This window comes from Delphinapterus leucas, chromosome 2 (genome assembly GCF_059928025.1).
Source record: "Delphinapterus leucas isolate spDelLeu-1000000601 "Yukka" chromosome 2, BTC_Dleu_Yukka2, whole genome shotgun sequence".
Lineage (NCBI taxonomy): Eukaryota > Metazoa > Chordata > Mammalia > Artiodactyla > Monodontidae > Delphinapterus > Delphinapterus leucas.
The window spans coordinates 154,647,384-154,660,190 of NC_143130.1; the positions used below are offsets into that span (position 1 = coordinate 154,647,384).

Here is a 12,807-nt window from a genome sequence, read left to right on the forward strand (position 1 = left end):
TTGTCCACACCCTTCTTCCTGGCCTCATGTTTGTTTATTTTAGTTTTGGGGGTTCTTTTTTGGTTTGTTTTTTTTATTTTTCCTTTTTCCACTCTTCTTTCTTTGGCTCTTGTAGATTTCTAGTACAGGGAATTAGGGAGCAGAGATAGTGGGTGAGTGAGAAGAAATAGAGGAGAAGAAAAATTTTAAATGCTGCCCTTCAATGTGGTAAAAATTCACGTTGACTTCATAGTCTGAGTAAGCACATGTAAATAATTTGTAAATCATGTGAAAATAAATTTGTGGCCTTCCAGGATTTTTTTTCACACACTTGGTTGTGCCTCTGGGGAAAACCACTTTAGTGAAGGGTGATACGGTTAGAGTGGTATGTAAACAGGGGGTGATATTTACCATAACCGTTCGACTCGAGTGTACTTTTGTTGATGCTGAGCATCACTGGAAAGTTTTCTCTTTCCTCGGCTACTTCCTTCAGAGGCACATATATTTTATACTTTGGTCTTCTTTTGACAACAGTCCAGGATATCAAATTGCTGCTCTGTTTTCAGTGGGCTCCGTGTTTAATCCCTCTTTTTGCCGTCAGTCCAAATTCAGGAATTAATCCACTCTACGCTCGTATTTATGCCATTCTGCAGACTTAGGCTTTGTATGCTGTTAATGCTGCCATTATTGTTCTCTTAATTTTATAGATCAGTTCTGTTTTTTCCTATGGATGTGAGTTCTAAGTCTTTATATTATTATGCTGTCCTTTTTTGCTTTTTGCATAATATTTTCCATAGAATGCTTTAGTACCAGGCACTGTGTAGACACTCAGGTGTTTCTTGACAGGCTAATGTCCCATCATCCACAGCATCCTATACACAGTTTCCTTGACTGTGAATAACTTTGTTTTCATTTTTCATCTTTCCTATCCGTCTAAGGTTCTGTATCAAAAAAGCAGCATCTCATGGTTAAGAACATGGGTTTTGGAGTCAGTGTGATTTGGGGCATGTTACTTAACCTTCCAGATCATATTTTAATGTTCATATCTGTTTTAAAAATTAGACATAATGGTACCTCCTTCAGAGAATTGCTTTAATGATTGAATTAAATGTGATATTGTACATGAAACACTTAGCGTGGGGGTTGGCACTTAATAAGCACTCAGTATTTGAGGAGGATGCCACCTCCCTGTATTAATATCTCATTGATCCTGTATTTTATCGAAGCCCTGTTCCTGACATTTAACCTGTGTCTTTTCTATCAGGTTTGCCACCGTACGATATGACCAAGGAACCAAGAATATTCGGAACCAGTTCATGCACCTGACCAATTACAGTGTGAATAAGAAGAGTGGAGACTATGTCAGGTACTGGCTGCGCCTGAGCCAGGAGCCAGGGAAGTCGGTCTCCGAGGCAGACATTGGAGAAGTGCAAAGTTAACTTGTTGCACTGGAGGAAAACTTTATGCTCATATCCATGTAACTTAGAGCTATTGGAGTCATTTCATGTAGTTCTGAGGCTTACCTGCTACAGCTTCTCTATTGCTTGCCCACCTACAATGTCCCCTTTCTCCACCAAAATATGCCTTCCTTCCCAAGTTTCGTCTGCCTCATTGTCAAGTTCCCTCACTTGACTTAGAGGTAGGAATTTTATAGGCATATGGAACTTTTTCGAAGTCAAGAAATTAGGTCATTTCAGCACTTGGCAAAATGTATCAAAAGCTTCAAAAATGCTTTGTGCCCTTTGACCCAGTAATTCTATTTCTAGGAGCTTAACCTTAAGAAATAAAGGACTTAATACACAAGATTAGAAACAAGAATGTGCATCACTGTACATTGTCAGGTGGAAAAAGCAAGTTGCCACACAGTACATGCAATTTAATTTCTTTTTTGAATATGTAAGATAACTAAAGCTGTTCTTTCCCCCCCGAGGGGGTGTGGGAGAGAGAAGAAAACTAGAAGGATATATCTTAAAATGTTAACAGTCCTTAACTATAATGGATGGGATTTTGGGTGGGGGATGTCTGTCTTCTTCTCTGTACTTTTATGTTATTTCCTAAGTTTTTCTAAAAGAAACACTTTTATGATCGGGGGAAAAAACGTTAGGAATAAATTAAATAAAAAAAGAAATGAGGCCATCTCAGAAAAAGATTCAGTGGAACGGAGTACCAGCCCAGCTGTGTGGAAATATTCTTTCTGCTGTGTTTTCTTTCATCCTGATAATTTTGCCAGAAACTGGAAAAATAAAAAAGAAACCCAAACAGTTACTTTCTACTCAGACTAAAAATAGGTGCCTAGAAGGTCCAAGGAAAAAAAGAAAGGAATCTGGAAGTGATGGCATAGTTGCCGAAGCTCTATAGATTGCATTGAGTGTCCTGTGACCGGTGTTAGGAATTGGTTGAAGATGCAATATCTTGCACTTTGGAAGATGAGCAAAGATGCAGCTGGTGGGTTGCGGGGTGGTGATAGGGAATAAGGGGGCAGCTGTAAAATACAGGTTTCAGATTGTAAGACCCTTCCAACAATCTGGGAATGTGCCCTGTTTGCCACTTTGTTGCTGTAGCGGTGGTGTACTTCATTACTTCTGTTGTTGCTCTAGTGCATTCTCCCTTGGGTGATACCTCAAAAGGTATCCAAAAAAGCCGTGTCTATCACTAGATAGAAGGGAGCTTGCTTCAGATGCCAGCACAGTTCTGTCCAGGGTTAACTCATTAAAATGCTGCGCTAGATTAGCTTACTAGCCCATCTAGACTCAGTTCTGGTCTGAAAATGGCATTAGAGGCCGGTTTGTGGGCTCATGTGACATTTACCTCAAAGACAAGGTTAGTATCCCCAAGCATTTCAATGTGTTAATATTTTGTAACCATTCTTAAATTTGTTTACATTCTTTCACAAATTTCTTCTACTGGTTCATGATGCATAATTGTTTGGTTAAGGAGGAATTTGCCTTCCTTTCCCCTACCCACCTCATTAAGGCAAGTTATATGCATTTTCATTTCAATGGAAGAAACTGGTACATAGGCGTATATGACAAAAAGGACCAAGAAAAAGTGGGTGAGTGGAAGTCAGCAAAGGGAATATTTTTCTAAAGACTGATAAGGAAAGAAGGCTATTTGTAAAAAATCTTGTTTCTAGAGCCAGGCCTAGTTGCATATGTGACATTGATCGATGAATTTGTTTTAGTTGTGATGATCCGGAAGTGGAGGATTATGGGAACAAATGGAGCATGAGTGCTATGCTTAGGTATCTGAAACAGGAAGGCAAAGATACAACTGGTGAGTACCAGGGCTTTTTCCTTTTTGACTTCTCTTCTTCGTATAACTGTACTGTTATCTCTAACCAGGAGTCATTCTCTCGAATTCTAATAGTGTTGCTGAGATGTCTGATGGGATCATTGTTCTTGGTGTTAACTTTTCCTGCCCTTTACAAGATGGAGAACAACAGGCTTACTTACCATGGCTCCCCAAATCCCTTCTCTTGTTTCTAGTTTGGAAGACAACTTTTTCCTTTAGTTTTTAGGGAATTTATCCTTCTTGAATGTTGACCTGCTCACTAAAATACGGTCAGCTTTTTACGTAACAAATTGTCTATCTCCATATTGGCCCTGAGTTCACATTTTCCTAAGGCAATCTCTTTCATTCCTGTTGATGAATTGGAGAATGGACAGTGTCAAGTTTGAGTACAAAGGCTTGGAATCAAAATGGACACTGTCGCTGAGCCTTGAGCAGAATGGGAAGCAGTGTGCCGAAAGGCCTATCTCAGTCCACAAAGGGAAGGGTGAGAGGAGGAGAGTGAGAAGCGGGGAAGGCTCCTTTTCCAGTCTGTGTCTATCTCTTGTCATAGGAGACCACTTGAGCACATCCCCCAGCACCTCCATTCTTGCCTGTGTCCCTCTGTTCACAGACATGCCTTCTCCTGGAGCACCCATTTGCAAGACTGCCACATGGAGACTTCTTTGAATGAGCACGTGTGCTGTTATAATTATATTGTGTTCTGGAATCCAGTCCTAATTCATGCATTATAGTGTTTTTTTTTCTTTTGTAGCATTGATGGCCCATGTAGAAGACCTGATCATTAAGACTATAATCTCTGCTGAACTAGCTATTGCCACAGCCTGTAAAACTTTTGTTCCTCATCGCAGCAGTTGTTTTGGTAAGGAGACTCAAGAAGCTTAACATATTTTGTGAAAAGGGGCTTGGGAAATTGGGATGGGATACTGGGGTAGAGAGGCTTAGTGATTCTACAAGAGTAAAAGGTATGTGGTGGACTTTTATTTCTTTCTAAACTCACGTAGCGTATGAAGAGGCCGGTGGTGAACTTAGTTGGAGGTCCCCTGAGGACTAACTAGCTTTCGGTGTGGGAAGCAGGGATTGTAACTAAAGTGTGGGTCTCGTTGTCAGAGCACAATCAGAAAAAGTCTGCAACGGACTGTACAGGAATCCAGCTCTAACAAATATATTCCAGAGCTCTTTGGCAGCCAGACTGGGAACTGTTCCAAGAAGCTCTGGCTGGTACCAGTATGTGCTTTCTCCCATTTTCCAATGGCTCCTCCTTTTTGTTTTAGTCTTCTTTCTGGTGGGTTCCCCACCCCCACCCCTTCTTTCTTCCCTTCCTCTTCCTCCTCCCCTTCTCTTCTCTCCCACCCCTAATTCCCTATTTGCACAGAGAAGGAGTAAGAAGCAGATCACAACTACTGGACCAGGAAGCCTGTTGCTCACTGACCGGCTAGTTGTGACTGTAGCACCGAGGGTGCCTGCCCCCGTTTGCTGTCTGTGTGGATGTGAGTCCTTAGTGATTGCTGGTATGCATGTCTGTGCAGTCACACAGGCTTTCAGCAGGTGGCAGGCTGTGTTAGTAAAACACAGTAGGGTCATTGATGGGGGGATAATTAAAGGAATACAGTAGGAGACAGCGTAACAGAGAAGTAAAGAACATGGGCTGTAGAGCCTGACAGACTTAGTTTGAGACCCATTTGTACCCCTTATTAGTTTTCGATTTTCAGCAAGTTACTCTAATCCTGTTTCCTCAACTATAAAATGGCAGTAATGATGGTTCCTGCCTTCTAAGTGTACCTTGAAGGGCAAATGAGATGATGTACGCAAAGCACTATTTGTACTCCATAAAAAGTTTTTTTTTTATTATTTTTATAATTAGACATTATAATTCTTGATCTCTTTAATCGATTATCATAACAGCTTGTACTTGAGGGGCACTAAACAAAGGGAAGTGCTGAGACTCTGAATAGAAGATGGTAGATAAACCAGGACCTAAAATTATACAGGCAAAGAAGAGGTTATGATATGTGTATATCTTCTTAAAATGCAAATATGTTCATGTCTTCTAAAACCCTTAAATGGCTCCCTAGGCTTAACTTGTAAATAGATACTTGATAGGACTTCAGAGCTTCCAAGGATCTGACCCCAGCTGACTTTTCTAGAATTCCATTTCCCCTCCTACACCTTAGAATCCAGTGGTGCCACTGAGGACTCCATGCCTTTGTGCCTCTCTGTAGGTCCTGCAGTCCAGCTAGACTCTGCCCCTGTCTGCCCTACACACTCCTCTTTATATTCTGAGACTCAGCTTGACGTCTCCTCCAGGAACGCTTGCCTAACAAAGTGCCCTGTTGCGTCTCCTCTCTCCTGCTGTTCTGTACTTGTTCCATTATGTTCTCTTCCTACCGGTAGTCACTGAGCTTATCGTCTTGAATTCTTAGTAGTCATTGGTGTCTCCCCTTCCACTCTCACCCTGTTTCTGCCGAACCAAACCTTTTATCATCTCTTTTCCTAACCCTTTGCCTTTGCACCTGCTTTATCCTGTGCCTGAAATATCTTTCCCATGTTACTTTACCTAAAAGATAACTGACATCTTTTCAAGATAAAGTCAAGTATCACTTCTTCGGTGACGTTTTCCCTAAGTCTTCCCATCAGAGTTAGCCACCTCGACCCCAGCACTCTGTTCAGCCTCCAGCGACGCCTGCATGTCCTTTAGTTCCTGTTTACGTGTCTGTCTCCCCCACTGGACTGGAAGCTCCTTGAAGACAGCAACAGCGTCTCCCTTGTTTTTGCGCCTTCTGTGCGTAGCAGCGTTTTTTGCTATTGAAGGATGTCCGGGAAATGTTTGTTGAATGAATGATTGGTCTTGATTTAATTGCCTTTTGGTGGCCTGACAGTAGGCTTCCCAATGGATCTGGTGTGGTAAGGGCCAGGGGCTCTTAGAATTATTGCAGACTTTTTGAGGTGGGGGTGTGGGAAATATGACTCCAACTGCAAAAACCTTATTAGATTAAAAAAAAATTAAACATTTCTTTTCTACATCTACTTGGCTCTTCTGTGAGAGTAAATTTCTAGTAGCTCTTAATGTAAAAATCTCTGTTCTGGAAATCATCACAAGCTCTTCTGAATGTTTCCTTTTCTATTTTATTTCATTACCAGATTGCCTTTTGGAAGCTTAAGAATTTCTTGACCTTAATGGCATTAGAAGTTCTGATGTGAGAGAAGCAGTGACTTTCTCTGACTCAGTGAAATGCCGCCTAAGACTATTTCATCAGCCATGGGTCTCCAGCCCCCTCCCTGCTTGTGTTCAGTTTTAATAAACTGAGTGCATCTGGAGTTTTTTAAACTGTTGACTATCTTCTTGGCTTTTGTGGTTCTAATTCCACTTCCTGTCAGCCCTGGGATTTTGTGTGCTTCATTAACTTCCCCCCATCAGAAATGATTTTGTATACGTGTGTCTATTTGTGTGAATCTCTTTGCCTCCCACTGGTTCCCAACCTCCCCTGGGGTTTAAGTTACAAGGAATAATCTGGGTTTTTTCTTTTGTTTTTCATTTGTTTTAGAGTAAACAGGAATTGAGAGCTTCCCAGAAGAATTTGGCTTGAACAGAGCATTGGTGTTTTAGAGGAAGCTAATAGTCTGGTGATGGGGTTCACTATATTCTTTTGGTTGTTGTTTCTGCCTTTCCACATTATATGGATCTTTGCCAGAAGCATTCCATTTGTATCTAAGTGTTTCTGGCCTATGATTTCTTTCCCACCCTCCCACCTGTAGTGTCCAGCTTTTGTTTCCAGGTACGGTCAATATTCCCATTCCTTTGTTTATTTATGTAGTTAACTTTTCTCAGTGCCTGCTGTGTTCAGGGTGTAGATTATGAGTTTGTTCCTCTCAAACCAAATTTTACATGGGATGATATATAGAGATACCTGCATTGTATTAATAGCATTTAAATGTAGGCTTAGGAACCCTCACAAACTACCAGAAACTTAGCCATTTGATGCTTTTTAATAGATTTGTACATCCGGAAAGGACCTCAGAGAATAATTAATCCATATAAAGAAATTGAGGCCCTGAGAAATTAAGACCCTTGCCTCAGGTTCTAGAGCTAGTGAGTGGGAGAACTCAGATGAAAGAGACTCAGCTTGGAGAAAGGGGGTCAGAAGATGGGTCTTGGCAATCAAGTCATCTTGGTCATAAGACTCTTGATCAGTAGAACTTTTGATGCCTCTCCCAGTAAAACAGACTTTTGACAGTCTAATTTTTACTGCCTTTAGAATTCTGAAAATGTGGTACCATGTGAAATATATGCTTAAACAGCAACCCTATAAATAGGGTTGCTTAGGAAATTGGCGCTGTGAGATTACTGGCTATGAGAGCAGCTTTTTTTTTTTTTTTTTTTTTTTGAACAGTTGGAGAAAAACAGCCCCAAACAGGATGTTAGCTATCCTTTAAAGATGCTGCTGCTGACAGTGGTTTCATCTATGTGTGTGAGGATGGCTGAAGTGACAGGCTATGACCATGGTCCTCTCTAGCCTGAGAGCATATGAACCAGCTGTCCTGCCACTTGTAGACTTGATCAGACTGGCCTTGTTTAGATAAGACCAGTGACATCTTTGTTCAGGACAAACCGTGCTCAGTATACCGTGTTATGTTGGATGGTTGCTGGTTTGGCCTTTTATTGGTATTGTTTAAGACCATTTCACAGGGTAAGCTGACATCCTTAAAGTGGGAGTGTCCGTAAATATTTGTTGGAGGAATGGAAGTAGGCAGCATACATTTTATAATGGAAACTACTTGACCAACAAGAAGAATAATGAAAGTCATCGAACAGTTCACTTTTTGAGATAATTTTCTTTTCTGGCTTATCTCATGCTCCTGTTTAGATGGGAAGTTTACTGTAGAAGGGACTTAGAAGAAAGTACCTACTGTTTGTCAGGCACACTTCATTGGTTATTTCCTTTAGTCCTCTTAAGAGTTTTGTTGGTGTTTAGTACTCATGTTTTATAGACGAGGAAAAAAGATTCAGAGAGGTTAAATCATTTGTCCCAGGTCATGCTGTTAATAAATGGCAAAGCCAAGTGTGAGAGCCAGGTCTCTCTGGCTCATTTTCCACCCACGTAAAGACAAGTTCTGATGTGTCCAGCCATTTTTGGCGTGCTCCATATCCTGGATTCTCCTTCTGCTCTCCTGTAACTAGATCTCAGGAAAAATGATGTCATCCTTTTTAGCAGATCAGGCCTAAAAAAGGGTACTCTTTCTGCTCTAATCAGCAGTACCTAGTTCTAGATATTCCTCTCAAATCTACCTTTGCATATGGTAGCCAGATGCCATATTGATTTATTGGACTAGTTAACAAATTGGCTCTGGGCTTTTTCTTTTATTTAGTTCATTTTCCTGTGGGATTTTGGTCTGTTTTTTTTCCCAAATTTTCCTTCTGGACCCCAGATAAAGACTTCCTCCTTAGGTTTTCAACTCCAATCCACAGCCAAGGTGAAAAGAATTTCCTTTATACAATAGCATTTGACTGACAGCAAGATCTGGCTAATGTCAGCACTTTCCAATTTCAGGGATTACAGCTTCAGCTGGGACTTTATTTCTGGGGCGGGTTAGTGGGTTGATTCCAAAACTAGTGGTGTGACATGTTTAGTAATCTCTTAGGACTTGGATGCATTGTTATTTCCCTATCAAATCTTTTTTTCCTCCCTTTCTAGACCATCTTTTATTAAGTTTTTCCTTAATATGTCTTAATATATAAAAATCTTAATGAGAATTTCTCTTATTTTCTTGATGATTGGTGGCTTTATTATGAGTATTAAGTTTATTATGAGTCTTGCAGTTAAGGTCATTTTTGGGAAGTAGCTGCAAATTATTTTGTCTTTCTCAAAAATTGTAGTGTTTTACATTAAAAATTTTTTTAATTAAAAAAATTTTTTTCTTCTCTCTTTTTTTTTTTTCTATCAGTATTTTCTTGATTGCTTCCTATGTGCTTTGTATAGTGCAGACTGTTCGCTATAGAGCAGTGCACGAGACATGGCCTCTGTCCTCAGGTAGTGGGGAGAACCAGACATGAAATGACACAGGACAACACAAGTAGCACAGTGACTCAGATGCTCTTGGAATACACCAGGAGTTACCAGCTATGCCTAGAGGAGCCAGGGAAAGCCATTCCTAACAGAGGGAATATGACATGCAAAATACAGTGTCATGACAGAATGTGGCATGTTCTGAAATGGAAAGTTCAGTGTGACTAGATGTAGCCTGAGTTGGATGAGGTGACGAGTGATAAGGTTATGGAAGTAGTTTGGGGACCGATTGTAAAGGACTGGCACGGTTAAATTTATCCTGCAGACAATAAACAGCCATCAGAGTTGTTTGAGCAGTGGAACAACAGGATTATTATTTTTCCTTTAACTTTTATCATGACTTGACCCAAAGCTTGGTGTGACAGAATTATAACACAGGGAATACTGTACAACATTATTAGAAGTGACTAATTTAAAATCCTCCAGGAACCAACCTGACATCAGCGTCTGTTGCTGGGCCAATTCACTGCCTGTCTCTCTATCTGACAGGTATGTGTCTTAGAAAGGTAATTCTGGGCTTCTCTGGTGGCGCAGTGGTTGAGAGTCTACCTGCCGATGCAGGGGACACGGGTTCATGCCCCGGTCCGGGAAGATCCCACATGCCGCGGAGCGGCTGGGCCCGTGAGCCATGGCTGCTGAGCCTGCGCGTCCGGAGCCTGTGCTCCGCAACGGGAGAGGCCACAGCAGTGAGAGGCCCACATACCCCCCCCAAAAAAAAAAAAAAAGAAAGAAAGATAATTCTGATGGCCACATGGAGAATGGACTACAGTGGGGAGAGACTAGTGCTAGGGAAATGATTTGGTGGTAGGAGGTACCCAGTGATAATATACACTTAGTCATGTGACCCAGCACTCCCACTCATAGGTATTGACCCAAGAAAAATGAAACCATACGTTCACACAAATACCTTTACACGAATGTTTATAGCAGTATTATTCATAATCGCCTAACATTGGAAGCAGCCCAAATGTCTATCAGCTGTTGAACAGATAAGCAAATTGTCGTCCATAAAATGGAATACTAGTGAGCAGTAAAAGGAATGAATTACACTACTGATATGTGTGACGACATAGATAAATCTCAAACGCACAATGCTAAGTGAAAGAAGCCACTGTCAGAAGGCTACATACTGTGTGATTCCATTGATTTGACTTTCTGGAAAGGGCAAAAGTCAGATCAGTGATTGCTGGTGGATGGGGGGTGAGGACTGACTGCAGAGTGACAAAGGGAATACTTGTGATAGAATTGTTCTGCATATTGACTGTGGTGGCAGTTAAATAACTATACATTTGTCAAAACTCATCAAACTTTATAATTTAGAAGGGTAAACTTTATGTAAATTATACCTCAGTAAACCTATCTTTAAACAAAAAATAATGGTAGATGGATGAACCTCAAAAACATGCTAAATGAGAGAAGCCAGACTCAAAAGAGTGTATGCTTCCATTTATATGAAACTCTAGCATAGGCAAAAATGATCTACGGGATAAGAAATAAGAATAATAGTTGTCTGGGGGTGTGGCGGCAGGGAGGAGGGTATTTGCCAGGAAGGGGCACGAGGGATCTTTCTGGGGTGATGGAAATGTTCTGTGTGTGTTGATATGAGTGTGGGTTACATGGATGTATCAAGACTCACCAAATAGTACACTTAAGGTCTGTCCATTTCATTAAATATATAAATTTTACCTCAAAAGGGAATATAGAAGAAAGTCTGGATTAAAGAGAAAAAAAGAGAGAAAGAGATCTGGTAACGTGATGGATTGGGGAGGTGGTAAAGAGAGTGTTTCTAGCTTTGGAGACGAGCGCTTGGGGTTTTCGAAGATGAAGAATAATGGGAAGCCAGACAGGTTTTGGGAGAAGATAACGAGCTGTGTTTTGTTGAGTGTTAAGTACCTGTGGGATATCCTAGTGAAGATGTCTGCAAGGCATTTGGAATTATGGATTTGGTGTCCAGGAGACACTTGACTAAAGATACAGATTTGAATGTCATCCTCATAATGTTAATTGCAGCCATGAGAATACACGAGATCACCCGAGAAGAGAAGTAGAACTGAGAAGGAAAGAGACCCGAGGATGCTACCCTGAGCAAGCCTACCAGTGACTAGCTGGGCAGAAGAGAAGGAATGAAAGAAGGAGAGAAAGGAGGAGGACAGTCAGAAGAGAGCAGTGTCCTGGAACCAAGGGAGAGGGAAGTTCCAATAAGTAAGGATTGTCAGCAGTTTCAGATACTTGGACTTAAAGCAGCAAGGTGGTCTTTGGGGATCACAGTGAGAATAGTCAATTATTAAAGAGTGGCAGCAGAAGCAAATTGTTATGGGCCAGGGAGTCAGTAGGCGTTAAGAAAGTTAGATTGCTTTTTCAAGAGGCTGCTTGAGGGCTTCCCTGGTGGCGCAGTGGTTAAGAATCCGCCTACCAGTGCAGGGGACATAGGTTCGAGCCCTGGTCCGGGAGGATCCCACGTGCCGCGGAGCAACTAAGTCTGTGCGCCACAGCAACTGAGCCTGTGCTCTAGAGCCCGCGAGCCACAACTACTGAAGTCTGTGCACCTAGAGCCCATGCTCCACAACGGGAGAGGCCACCACAATGAGAAGCCCGCACACCACAGCGAAGAGTAGCCCCTGCTCAACGCAACTAGAGAAAGCTCGTGCGCAGCAACGAAGACCCAACGCAGCCAAAAATAAAATAAATTAAAAAAAAAAACCAAAACGCTGCTTGAAAGAAATAGGGGGGTAAGGGCGCTAATGTAAAATATGAGGTGGAGTCAGGCTTCTTAACCATTCACTAGTCACATTTTCAAGTTTGTTTTGATTTGGCTGGGGGCTGAAGGAAATATATCTCACCAAGGAAAATTTTCTTGAGGAAACATTGTTGAATAAGGTGGTAGCAACAGTCCTTTAAAAACACTTGCTTTTCTGTCACGATGAAGACAATGCAGAGGAACAAAGAAAGTAGCTCTCAGAACTGGAAAAGCCTAGCTTGCCTACACCTTTTAACAACAGGAACACTGGTGTATCTCATCCTGGATACTGAATTTTTGAAATTGTAGACGCTGCTGCTAAAACACACAACATTAAAAGGTGAGGAAATTTAATATTCTCAGTACAACCTATTGATACTTTTTACCGTTTAAAATCTTTAATGTCCTCAGAAAAGACCAATCGTAAGTTAAAAGGGTCATTGTAAGGACTCTAGTAGCCTGCCAAGGACCCAAATGCTTTTGATTAAGCTGAGTTGATTGTTGTAAGAGATAAACCTGATACAAATGCTCTCTTTTTCACCCCAGTCCTCTCCCCCAGTTCCCGCCTCTCAGGTGAGCTGGGCTTTGCGCTGTGTTGCAGTGCCATCACATATCCCACCCTCAAGTGATGGTAGATCCAAGCCTGGCACATGTACAGATGTTAGTTAGATTCAAAGCTGATTTTGAGATCGTTTAGCCCTGGTGGGATTTATTCACCTGAGTGAAGATTAAGTTGCA

At 41.4% G+C, this 12,807-nt stretch overlaps 1 protein-coding gene across 15 annotated transcripts in view; it reads left to right on the forward strand.

The window, feature by feature from the left end:
• Positions 1–12,807, forward strand: part of TTLL5 (tubulin tyrosine ligase like 5) — a 305,509-nt gene that overhangs the window by 56,683 nt on the left and 236,019 nt on the right. For all 15 annotated transcript variants that reach the window (XM_022576495.3, XM_022576493.3, XM_089907984.1 and 12 more), the window contains 3 exons: positions 1,244–1,345; positions 3,161–3,252; positions 4,022–4,129. In XM_022576495.3, coding sequence (XP_022432203.1) covers positions 1,244–1,345; positions 3,161–3,252; positions 4,022–4,129 — 302 coding nt within the window. The remainder of the gene's footprint in view (positions 1–1,243; positions 1,346–3,160; positions 3,253–4,021; positions 4,130–12,807) is intronic.